Below are 12,548 nucleotides of genomic sequence, written 5' to 3'. Positions count from 1 at the left end.
TGGGAGGCTGAGGCAGGAGACTCGCTTGAGCCCAGGAGTTGGAGGTTGCTGTGAGCTATGAAGCCACAGCACTCTACCCAAGGGGATAGCTTGAGGCTCTGTCTCAAAAAAAAAAAAAAATTCCATTTTTAACAAACTTATTCTCCAATAGCATATAGCAAAGTAGAAAGTACTACGTTTATACTTCCTTAGAATTGTAATTGAAAATCAGTCAAGGAACAAGATACCTCAGAAATGATTAAGAAATTCAGTAATAAAATGGAAGTATCTTTACTAGTTTCGTCTTTTGTTTTTTTCCTAATGAGAAAATGTCCAAAAGTTAGGCAAAGCTCTCTAAGATTTTTTTTTCCCCAAAGTTTAATCATTAGAGTAGTTACTCCTGAAAAGCCATCTAAGAGCCATCTACATGAGATTCATGTTAGTGGTTCTTATTTTAAGGTCCTTATTTTAAAATCATGTAACCTTATTTTAAAACTCTAGTTCTGCTAAATCAGAATTTAGGCAGTTGATGCCCTAAAGTCTGAATTTTTTTTTTTTTTTTGAGACAGAGCCTCAAGCTGTGGCCCTAGGTAGAGTGCTGTAGCATCACAGCTCACAGTAACCTCCAACTCCTGGGCTTAATTCTCTTGCCTCAGCCTCCCAAGTAGCTGGGAACACAGGCGCCTGGCACAACGCCTAGCTATTTTTTGGTTGTAGTTGTCATTGTTTGGCAGGTCCAGGCTGGATTTGAACGCGACAGCTCTGGTGTATGTGGCTGGTGCCTTAGCCACTTGAGCCACAGGCGCCAAACCAAAGTTTGAATTTTTTACTAGTATCCAGATGATGCCTAGATATAATACATTTTAAGAATTTAGGGCAAGCATCCCCAGACTACAGCTTGCAGGCCACATGAGGCCCGCCTAGGACATTTATCCGACCCACTGGATGTTTTTGCCACCATTGCCTGTCTTGCTTAGCAGCTAACTCATCTCAAGGCCTGCAGTCCAGCCCTCCAACGGTCTGAGGGACAATGAGCTGGCCCCCTGTTTAAAAAGTTTGAGGGCTCTGCTCCTGTGGCTCAAGTAGCTAAGGCGCCAGCCACATACACCTAAGGTGGGGGGGTCCAATCCCCTGCCTTGGCCTGCCTAACAACAATGATGGCTGCAACCAAAAAATAGCCAGGTGTTGTGGAGGACACCTGTGGTCCCAGCTACTTGGGAGGCGGAGGCAGGAGACTCACTTGAGCCTAGGAGTTGGAGGTTGCTGTGAGCTGTGATGCCACGGCACTCTACCCAGGGTAACAGCTTGAGGCTCTGTCTCATAAATAAATAAATAAATAAATAAAAGGTTTGAGACCCCTGATTTAGGGTATAGCCAAAATATTGTTTCTTTCCCTCAATTTCTTTTAATCCTTTTCTGTCTTTCCTTTTTTTTTTTTTTTTTTTTTGAGACAGAGTCTCAAGCTGTTCTCCTGGGTAGAGTGCTATAGCATCCCAGCTCACAGCAACCTCAAACTCCTGGGCTCAAGCAAGTCTCCTGCCTTAGCCTCCCAAGTAGCTGGGACCACAGATGCCCACCACAACACCTGGCTATTTTTTGGTTGCAGCCGTCATTGTTGTTTGGTGGGCCTGGGCTGGATTCGAACCCGCCACCTTAAGTGTATGTGGTTGGCGCCTTAGCCACGAGCCACAGGCGCCGAGCCTCTTTCCTTTTCTTCAGCATCTATAATTGTGTTTTTTGTGCTGTGTTGAGCTCTTAATCTCAAGAAATTACTTAGGTAATGTTCTCATAATACACATGGAGAAAATGACTAAAATCTTAATACAGTGAGTTCACCTGATTTTAATTTTATAAAACAGATTAAAAGATATAAAAATATGGAAAATTTATTTGTGAACTATTAAGGATTACTGGTCTGTATTATGCTGCCGGAGATTTTATTTATCAAAATTTTACCTTAGAACTGGTGCTATTTGAATAAATAATACATGTGTACCTGAGCAATTCACATTATTGTTAAGTATTTTATTTTTTACTATTTCTTCTGAGTCTCTAACATTAAATGTTAGGAGAGTGTGGTAGTGGGCACCTGTAGTTCTACCTACTTGGGAGGCAGAAGCAGGAGGATCCCTTGAGCCCAGGAGTTCAAGATTAACCTTGGCAACATAGGGAGACCCTATGTCTAAAAAAAATTCTTTTTAATTAAAAAAATTAAATATGAACATTACTGAATGTTTTGAGTAAAATAGTTACTGTTCACATTAGAGATATGGTTGAAAATTCTTCTAAAGTATTATGGTCTATGTTTAGTAGTCTTATGTTTTATGTTTGAAATTCACAATGTTGAGATTGGTAGTTTTTAATTTTAAATTATTGCATTTTTAATTATTGCAGGTACATAATAGGTGGTATATTCATCTCATTGAGATAAACTATTTTTCCCCAGGAAAAACATAAATTATTTATTACATATGTTCCCAACTGCTCCCTTGAAATGAGTTACTAATACATATCTCCACATTGTTATAAATAAAAAATCTAAACATATTAAGGAAAAATGACTTATTCTAAGTCTTAAGCTAATACCCAGTAGAAGTAGGATCAAAATCATGTAATCCTAGGCTTCTTCATTTTTCATTCCTTAGTGTGAGTTTGACCAATTTTTTTTTGAAAATTTCTTCTTTTAGTCTCTATGTAAACATCTGTGTGTTTGATTTATGTTTCTCCCTTTTCCATTCTTACTCCTCCCTTCTTTTTCCTCATTTCCTTTCCCCCAGCATCAGAGACCATTGGTAGACTGTGATTATATAAGGTCACTGTTACTGTCCAAAGTTTGGTATGAATACTAGTCTAGTATCCCCAAATTTGCTACTTCTCAAAGAATATCTTGGACAAAGGAAGTTTTCTCTTTTAGTGCCTCTTGCCCTCAAGTGATATTTCTTCAGTAAGGAATTTATATACAACATGGAGGACATAATCCAACTTTAGTGTGTATTTCATTTTTCTCCTTACACCCTCTAGTGGCAACAATGTTAACAGTTCTTTTCTTTCTTTTTTCTCCTTTTCTCTTTTTCCTCCTGTGCTTCCCTCCCTTTCTTTTTCTCACTTGGTACTAACTGGATCAGATTTATCATATTATTTTTCAGTATACTATTTTGCAGCTTATGACTTACCAATCTTTTCATATCAGCACATAGATCTACCTCATTTAAAAAAATTATTACTAATGTTTTATTGTGGAGATATACCATAATTGATCTAATTAGTCTCCTATGTGTTGATTTCACGTGCCTTGCAAGTATACCCTTAAATAAATTCAAATCACCAAACTTAATGAATTGCTAAAAACCATTTATTTCTGCAATAGTAAATGCATATTTCTCTTTACCTCCTTTAATACTGATATCAAAGTTTTAATTTTTGTAGGTGTTTCTTGTAGGTTTTTTTTTATTTGTTTCTTTACCTATGGGTGATAGTGAGCATCTACTGCACTGTCCTTTTTTTCCATCCTTTTTTATAGGAGCATTTTGAAAATTGAAGAAATTAGCTTTTTGTGGGCAGTGCCTGTGGCTCAAAGGAGTAGGACACTGGCCCTATATACCGGAGGTGGCAGGTTCAAACCCAGCCCGGCCAAAAACTGCAAAAAAAAAAAGAACTTAGCCTTTTGTATTTGTGTTACAATTTTCTTGTTCCCATTTGTTTTATTCTTTTCATGGGATGTAAATTAAAAAATTTTTTTTAGCTCTGTTTGTGTTTTTCTTTATGCTTTCTGGATTTGATATAATGAATAGAAAGGTCATTTTAAAACTTGTACTTCTCTTTTTTTCTATCACATACTCTTTTTTAAGTATTTGGTCTATCTGGAAATTATTTTATAGTAAGGGATAAGATAAAGACCCAGTTTTCTTACTTTTCCAAATGATTAGCCAATTTTCAACAGCATAATTGGACAAACCATCATTTTTCTATTGCTTTATGTCAGTTTTGTCATATATTCAATTTCTATGTATATTTGACCTGTTCCTGTATTCTTTTCTGTTTCATTGCTCTGTTCTGACTGTTCCTTCCTAAGTTACAAAATTATTTCCTCACTATTTGGAACTAGCTACTTACCTTATCTGCAGCTAATACTTTTTTTGCCATCCCTTTCCTAATGGTTATATATCTTGTTCTCCTGTTTCTCTTGATATTAATATATTTTCTTTTGATATTAATGGAAATGCTTTTTCTCCATTAAGTATGGTACAGTATTTTTGGTTGAAATATATTTTATGATAAGAGATTATCTTTTTTTTTTTGATACAGAGCCTCAAGCTGTCACCCTGGGTAGAGTGCTGTGGTATCATAGCTCATAGCAACCTCCAACTCCTAGTCTCCAGCAATTCACCTGCCTCTGCCGCCAAAGTAGCTGGGACCACAGGCGCCCACCACAAAGCCTGGCTATTTTTTGGTTGCAGCTGTCATTGTTGTTTGGTGGGCCCGGGCTGGATTCGAACCCGCCATCTTAGGTGTATGTGGCTGGTGCCTTAGCTGCTTGAGCCACAGGTGCTGAGCCAAGAGCTTATCTTTTTAATAATAGTTAATAATAAAAGACTTTTTATCAGGAATGAAAGCTAAATTTTGTTAGTTGCACATTCAGCATCTGCAGATCATCATATGACATTTTTCTTTTGCTCTGTTAATATGAATTATAGGAACATTGTCTGGTGTTTATTCTTAGAGTGGAACTACTGCTCTTGGTCATGATTCCTTTAATGTTCTACTGAATTCTGTATTCTAATTGTCTGCTTAAAATGTTTGTATCAATGTAAGTTTGAATTTATCTTTTGTGCTGCCTTTCATGTTTTAATATTAAATTAATATTAAATAATGTTTTTATTAATATTAAATAATCTTTTAAAAATAGATTGAGAAGAATTTGGACATTTTTCTTCATTTGGTACTATCTGGAATAGTTTAGTATTATTTTTTCTTGGCCACTCCTTTTGAAGCATAGACCAGTCCTTTTGTCTTTCCTCCAGGCACAACTGACATCAGGTTGTAGAGGTGTAACTTTCTTTTTTTTTTTTTTTTTGCCATTTTTGGCCGGGGCTGGGTTTGAACCTGCCACCTCTGGCATATGGGGCCAGTGCCCTACTCCTTTGAGCCACAGGTGCCGCCCGAGGTGTAACTTTCTTTATCAGCTTTTTATTTGGAAGTTATTTCGTGTTTACTGAAGAGTTGTAAGAATAATACAAAGCACATTTATATACCCTTTACTCAAATTTGTTTCTTGGTAACATTTTACCCCCTTTGTAAAGCTGTGACTTTTAATAAAACTTTAAAGTCTCTTCTTAAAACTTTAAGTCTCTTCTCCTAGAGACTTGAGGAGAAAAAAAGTACCATATTAAAGCCTGACACCTAACTGCTACTAGAAATGGCTATTCTTAAGGTACATTTGCTCATATCCAGCCTTTCTTTCCATTCCACAGCCTTTTCCCAGCTTCATTTTTTTTCTAACCTGCATGTAGGCATCTCTAACCCATTCTTTGGACTATAGGCCTCCTGGAGTTTTGCCACCATCCCCAACTCAGTGTCTCATATTTAGAGAAAGAACTAGAGTCTACTGTCCTCTAAGGCTCACTTTTTTTAGCTTCTCTTGATCTAACTGCATTCCCATCAGGAAAAAACCTGTTCTTGCCCACAGGCACTAGCTAGCCATCAGGAAAGTATGATAGCACATTTCTTAATGTCTGGCCTCTTCAATCTTGAGTAAAGAAAAAAAATCAGGCCCGTATACATATTCCTATGGTCTGTTCCTTGCTCTTTGTATCTTATGAGACAAGAACACATGAATAAAACACATACACTCTATTATAAGAACAAAGAATAATTTTCACATGTGCTATCTTAAAACTCCCTATTGGAAAGAAAATTATAACTTAATTTATAAGAACAAGGAAGTAGTTCTGCTAAAACATACAGTCTCCCATTAACAATAATAAATAGTAGAACATAAGATTTTAGTCTGACACTTCCTATGTGAGTTTCCCTACCTAATTTAGATCCTCAGTGAGATTTTAAATACACATACCTAAAGGAATTCTTTAAATGAGTCTGTTCTAAAACAAATAGGCCACCTATTTTAAAGACAAACCCTCATCTCTACCCTTATAAGGAACAAACTGCTTGTAACTTTAAAACCTGAAAAATTTTCAGTTTCAAAAAATTCTCAGGCATCGCTTGTGGCTCAAAGGAGTAGGGTGCCAGTCTCATATGCCAGAGGTGGCGGGTTCAAACCCAGCCCTGGGCAAAAACCACAAAAATAAATAAATAAATAAATAAATAAATAAAGGACTTCTTTTTAAAAGAAAAAAAAAATTCTCATTAACAGGCATCTTTTTATAATACAAATGTATAAAAACTGCCATATAAAAGCAATCACAGTGTAAAAAATTAAAACTGAACTTCCATATCAGGATTATTGTTATGAACTTGCTCTTAATAATGTTATGAAATAAAACATTTAGAAAACTTAAAATTATTCTCCTAAGTAAAATAATGATTTACAATTTTAAGAACATTGATGAAATGTACTCTTGAAGTTAATGTGTTCTATTTAATTCTTCGTATGCAGCTACCTAGGCATTTATTCATACTATAATAACATTGAGTTAAGCCTTTTGTTCTTAATTAGTGATTTCACAGTAATTCTGATAAAACACTAGAGGGTTCCACTTTAACAAATTCCATCATAGTTTGAGCCAGGGGCTTTGAACCACCTACCTGTTGAATATTGTTATTTTTATATACCTAAATTATTTGAAGTGTGTTAATTGTTTTTATAATCGAATGTTATGCTATTTCAAATTCTTCTCAGAATATTGAAATCTATGTACATGTTTTGAAAATTTATTTCTAGGGTAAAACTAGTCCTGAACAATTATCTTTCCATTTACAAATTTTATCTAGGTCTCTGTTATCCTATGCCATGTGTTATCATTCCTTTCTTTAAGGGGAACATAAAATTTTACTAATATACTTTTATTTCCTAGTTTGGATCTCTGTCTTTTTTTAGCTTGTCCTATCAGACTTTTTCTTCTATTTGATCATGGCCAAAAAAAAAAAAAATGAACAACCAACAGAAAATAGCTAAGAAAGAAAGTTAATGAACAAGTGGTTTATTTATTTATTTATTTATTTTTTTTTTGAGACAGAGCCTCAAGCTATCCCCCTGGGTAGAGTGCCGTGGCACCACAGCTCACAGCAACCTCCAACTCCTGGGCTCAAGCGAGTCTCCTGCCTCTGCCTCCCAAGTAGCTGAGACCACAGGCGCCCGCCACAACGCCTGGCCATTTTTTGGTTGCAGCCGTCATTGTTGTTTGGCGGGTCCAGGCTGGGGATTCGAACCCGCCACCTTAGGTGTACGTGGCTGGCGCCTTAGCTGGTTGAGCTACAGGCGCTGAGCCCAAGTGGTTTATTTTGTGTTGAAAAATATCTTTCTAAATTCCAGGAATCACTTGTAGTCATTTCATGGGTTTTTTTTGTTGTTTTGTTTTGTTTTTTATTGAGACAGAGTCTCACTTTGTCACCCACAGTAGAGTACTGTGGCATTGTAGCTCACAGCAACCTCCAACAGTTGAGCTCAAGTGATTCTCTTGCCTCCCTAGTAGCTAGGACTATAGGCACCTGCCACATGCCCAGATATTTTTTGTTGTTGTTTAGCAGGGCCAGGGTGGAGCCTGTGGCTCAAAAGGGTAGGGCACCAGCTCCATATGCCAGAGGTGGTGAGTTCAAACCCAGCCCCGTCCAAAAAACAAGTCGTTGAGCAGGGCCAGGCCAGGTTTGAACCCACCAGCCCTGTAGCATGTGGCTGGCTCCCTAACCACTAATCTACAGGCAGCCAGCCCATTTCATCGTTTTTAAACTAAAGAGATGCTGCATTAAAGGTTTGGGGTTGTTACCAGGAAAGATAACTAGATAAAAACTGAGTATCATTTTTCAAGGTGCATTCTCTAATGATGTTGGGTATTATCTTTAGGGAGATTTAGAAATGAGCAGATGGCTCAGCACCCGTAGCTCAGTTGAGTAGGGTGCTGGCCACATATTCTGAGGCTGGTAGTTTTGAGCCCGGCCAGGCTGCTAAACAACAAAGACAACTGCAACCAAAAAATAGCTGCACAGGGCGGTGCCTATTGCTGAAAGGAGTAGGGCACTGGCCCCATATACCAGACGTGGTGGGTTCAAACCCAGCCTTGGCCAAAAACTGAAAAAAAAAAAAAAAAAGAATAGCTGCATGTTATGGCTGGCTCCTACAGTCCCAGCTACTAGGGAGTCTGAGTCAAGAGAATTGCTTAAGCCCAAGAGTTTGAGGTTGCTGTGAGCTATAATGCCATGGTACTCTACTGAGGGCCACATAGTGAGACTCTGTATCAAAAAAAAAAAAAAAGAGCAGATGAAGAAATTCATTCTTTTCAGTGATGCCAAGTTGATCAGATTCAGAGAGTTTTCACTCCAACAAAGCTCAAGGAAATTATTTCATAAAAATGAAAATGTCAGTTTATTAACATATGTTGAGAGTTGGCTTTTCCTTAGTTGTGGTCACCCTAAATAGGCAGATGGACCCTTCCACCCAAAATTTAGTTAGGATGTCAAAGCTGATGATGCTACAGACACTATGAGGGCATGAAAAGATTTGTTACTCACATAATAAGGCTGTGTGGGGAGAGCAGGGTAGGCTCTCAAGTATGAAAATGTCTTGAAAGAGCACAGAAAGGACAGAGGCTTGGTCGGTTATTTCTGTTTATAGGGTAGGGCTAAGATGAGAGTCATTACCATGTTGGCCCTGACTTAGAAGACTTGAATTTCCCACCAGTGCCGAAGGAAGTAGCATTCATATGTTCATACCTGCTTGCCCAAAATTGGGGCAGAAGGGAAAGAGGGCTTGAAAGTTGCCATCATTTAGATATTAAAAATAGAATCAGAGTCTCTATTATACCCTTTTGTTAGCTTTCATTGCTTACTATTATATTCAACACATCAGCTCTTTAATTAGTTATCCTTCCAGGATTTATACTTCAACACTTATTAACTTGGGAACCATTTCTTAGTTGATCCTTTGTTATTTTACGTTTAATAGTTTAGTTCTTAAAAGGTGGTTTTATTTTTTTTTATTAAGGAAGAGTATGATAAAATAGCTGAAAATGGTAAGAAAATGTTAGAATTTACCAAACGTAAAAAAATAGTATATTTATAACTCCCCAAATTTGCTTTCCTTTCTTCTACAGCTACATGAATTCATCACTGAATGTTTAATTCTTTCTTTTCTTAAAGGCATAAGCAACATAGTTCATACCTATTTCTATCACTGTTCTGTCTAGCTCCTGAATTATTCACTATGAATGTCTATACCTATTTCTATCACTCTTCTGTCTAGCTGCTGAACTATTCACTAAGCCATTAATACATGAAGAAGGCTCAAAGAGAAGGAACCTTGAGAAAATGACCCCCCAAAACTGCATACCTATTACCCTCAAGTCATTGGCCATCTCCTAAACTGTACAAGCACAGAATGAGGCCTCAAAAAAAACAGCGGGGGGCAGCACCTGTGGCTCAGTGGGTAGGGCACTGCCCCCATATACCCAGGGTGGTGGATTTGAATCCAGCCCTGGCCAAACTGCAACAACAACAAAATAGCTGGGTGTTATGGCAGACACCTGTAGTCTCAGCTACTCGGGAGGCTGAGGCAAAAGAATTGCCTAAGCCCAGGAGTTGGAGGTTGCTGTGAGCTGTGACACCACAGCTCTCAACCGAGGGTGATAAAGTGAGATTCTGTCTCAAAAAAAAAAAAAAAAACAAAAACCACCAGGAATTTAGTTGAGAGGATAAATAACTAACCCAAGATATTAACAGTATTATGGTACTAAAAAGACAGAGATTGAAGATGAGCTTTGTTGTGATGGAAGATTAAATATTCTCCCTGGTCTTCTGCTGACCCATGGAAAGGCCACCTGCTAGTAATAAACACCAGGCCCTGAGAATAAGGGCAAAACTGAAATAAACATGCCCTTAAAAAGCCTAAAACCAGTCTTTTTTTTTTTTTTTGAGACAGAGTCTCACTGTCACCCTTGGTAAATTACTGTGACATCACAGCTCACAGCAACCTCAAACTCTTGGTCTTAAGCGATTCTCTTGCCTCAGCTTCCCAAGTAGCTGGGACTACAGGTGCCCACCACAATGCACGGCTATTTTTGTTGTAGTTGTCATTTTTTTTTTTTTTTTTTTTTGAGACAGAGCCTCAAGCTGTCGCCCTGGGCAGAGTGCTATAGCATCACAGCTCACAGCAACCTCAAACTCCCGGGCTCAAGTGAGTTTCCTGCCTCCGCCTCCCAAGTAGCTGGGACTACAGGCACCCGCCACAACGCCTGGCTATTTTTTGGTTTCAGCCATCATTGTTGTTTGGCGGGCCCAGGCTGGGTTGGAACCCACCAGCTCAGGTGTATGTGACTGGTGCCTTAGCTGCTTGAGCCACAGGCGCCGAGCCCTAAAACCAGTCTTAAAAAATGAAGTCTCTGCCTGCCAAAAGAAACGTTAACTTAATCCTTCTTGGAGGGAGGTAACATCATCCAAAGGTTCTACAGTGTTTTTCATCCATGGTATCTGGTATTAAATCAGAAAATATAAGGGATACTAGAAAAACAGGAACAAAAGAAGAAGGAAATAAAAAGAGTCTATAGATGTTGTTATCAGAGAAGGACTTTAAAATAATTATGATTATTTCATTCAAGAAAGTCAAGGAAAAGGTGGACAAAAGAGATGAAAAGGTGGAAAATTTCAATAGGGAATTTAATCTATTAAAAAGAATCATAACTTAAAAATAGATTCTGACGAACATTTTAAAACTGAAAAATAACTGGAATTAAGAACCTATTTAATAAGTTTAATATAAGAAGATAATGTTAGATAATGTTAATATAAGAAGATAATGTAAGATATATAAGAAGATAATATAAGAAGATAATGTTAGACAGAAATATTAAAACTTCTAATCAGGCTCAGCGCCTATAGAGACCTGTCTCTACTAAAAATAGAAAAATTAGCTAGGTGTTGTAGCAGGCACCTGTAGTCCCAGCTACTTGGGAGGCTGAAGCAGGAGGATTGCTAGAACTTGGAAATCTGAAGTTGCTGTGAGCTGGGCAAATGCCATAGCACACTAGCCTGGGCCAAAAAATGAAACTGTCTCAAAAAAAAAAAAAATATATATATATATATATATATAGACCAACTCCATCCCAAAAAGTTTCCTCCTACTTTTCCTGCCCTTGCAACCACTGATCTGCTATCAGTTCTTTTACTTTTTCCAGAATGACATATAAATAGAATCATACAGTATGTATCTTTCAAATTGGGCTTCTTTCAGTTAACTAAATGTGCTTTAGAATTTATTCATGTTGTGTGGATCATGAGTTTGCTCCTTTTTATTTCTGAATGGTATTTCATGTTATGGACATACCATAGTTTGATTATCTGTGTACCAGTTGAAACACATTTCAGTTGTCTTCAGTTTCTGGCCATTATGAACAAAACCACTATAAACATTTATTGAATAACTACCTTTCAAATGGGAATAGCTGAGAAATGGGACAGTGTAATAGTGTAAAACAATCAAGCAAGGGGATACCAGAGTCCTGGGTACTCATACTAGTTTTGCTTTAGTTAGCCGTAGTTTAAATAATTTAAATTCTCTGTGCTCACTTCTTCTTTTGAAAAATGTACATCATTCAGAGGTTATTCTAGTTGTAAAACAGAAATGACTTTGAGCTATACAGGTAAGACATTTACTATTGTGTTAAGAGGATAAACTATAGATGGTTACATATATTTTAAAAAACCACATTATATTTAGTCAGTGCCTGTAGCTCAGTGGGTAGGGCACCGGCCACATACACCTAGGCTGGTGGGTTCCAGCCCAGCCTGGGCCAGCTAAACAGCAGTGACAACTGCAACAAAAAAATAGCCGGGCGTTGTGGTGGGCACGGGTAGTCCCCGCTACTTGGGAGCCTGAGGCAAGAAAATTGCTTACGCCCAAGAGTTGTAGGTTGCTGTGAGCTGTGATGCCTTGGCACTCTACTGAGGGTGACATAGTGAGACTCTGTCTCAAAAAAAACAAAAAACTATGTTATATTTAATATAATTATGGTTACCTTTAGGGGTCATCTTTTGCTCAGGCTCAATCACAAATGGTTTGAGCATAATATAATTTGCTTAATGAATTTCATAGGTCCTTGTAATTGCAAAGTTTTTACTTACTGTGTGATCCAAGAGATTTTATGTTGGGAAATTATTTGACAAAAATATTAATTTCAAAATATTTCAGGCATTATTTTTACAAGTATTTATTTTTAATTTAGATGGGTCTAGGAAAGACAATCCAGGGAATTTCAATTGCTTACTTCTACAAAGAGGAATGGCCTCTTTTAATAGTGGTCCCTTCATCTCTGAGGTATCCTTGGGCAGAAGAAATAGAGAAATGGATTCCAGAGCTAGGTCCAGAAGAAGTCAATATTATTCAGAATAAAACTGATGTTGGG

The 12,548-nt window shown here is 37.5% G+C and overlaps 1 protein-coding gene across 1 annotated transcript in view; it reads left to right on the top strand.

Annotated features, from left to right (window-relative positions):
- ZRANB3 (zinc finger RANBP2-type containing 3) overlaps nt 1-12,548 on the top strand; it is a 287,380-nt gene that overhangs the window by 134,834 nt on the left and 139,998 nt on the right. The window contains exon 4 of the mRNA XM_003794377.2: nt 12,369-12,544. Within this exon, the coding sequence (XP_003794425.1) occupies nt 12,369-12,544 (176 nt within the window). The remainder of the gene's footprint in view (nt 1-12,368; nt 12,545-12,548) is intronic.

Source organism: Otolemur garnettii, unplaced genomic scaffold, assembly GCF_000181295.1.
Source record: "Otolemur garnettii isolate 467f Iridium unplaced genomic scaffold, OtoGar3 scaffold00080, whole genome shotgun sequence".
Lineage (NCBI taxonomy): Eukaryota > Metazoa > Chordata > Mammalia > Primates > Galagidae > Otolemur > Otolemur garnettii.
Note: the sequence above shows the minus strand (reverse complement) of the source record. Positions and strands in the feature narration are given on the sequence as shown.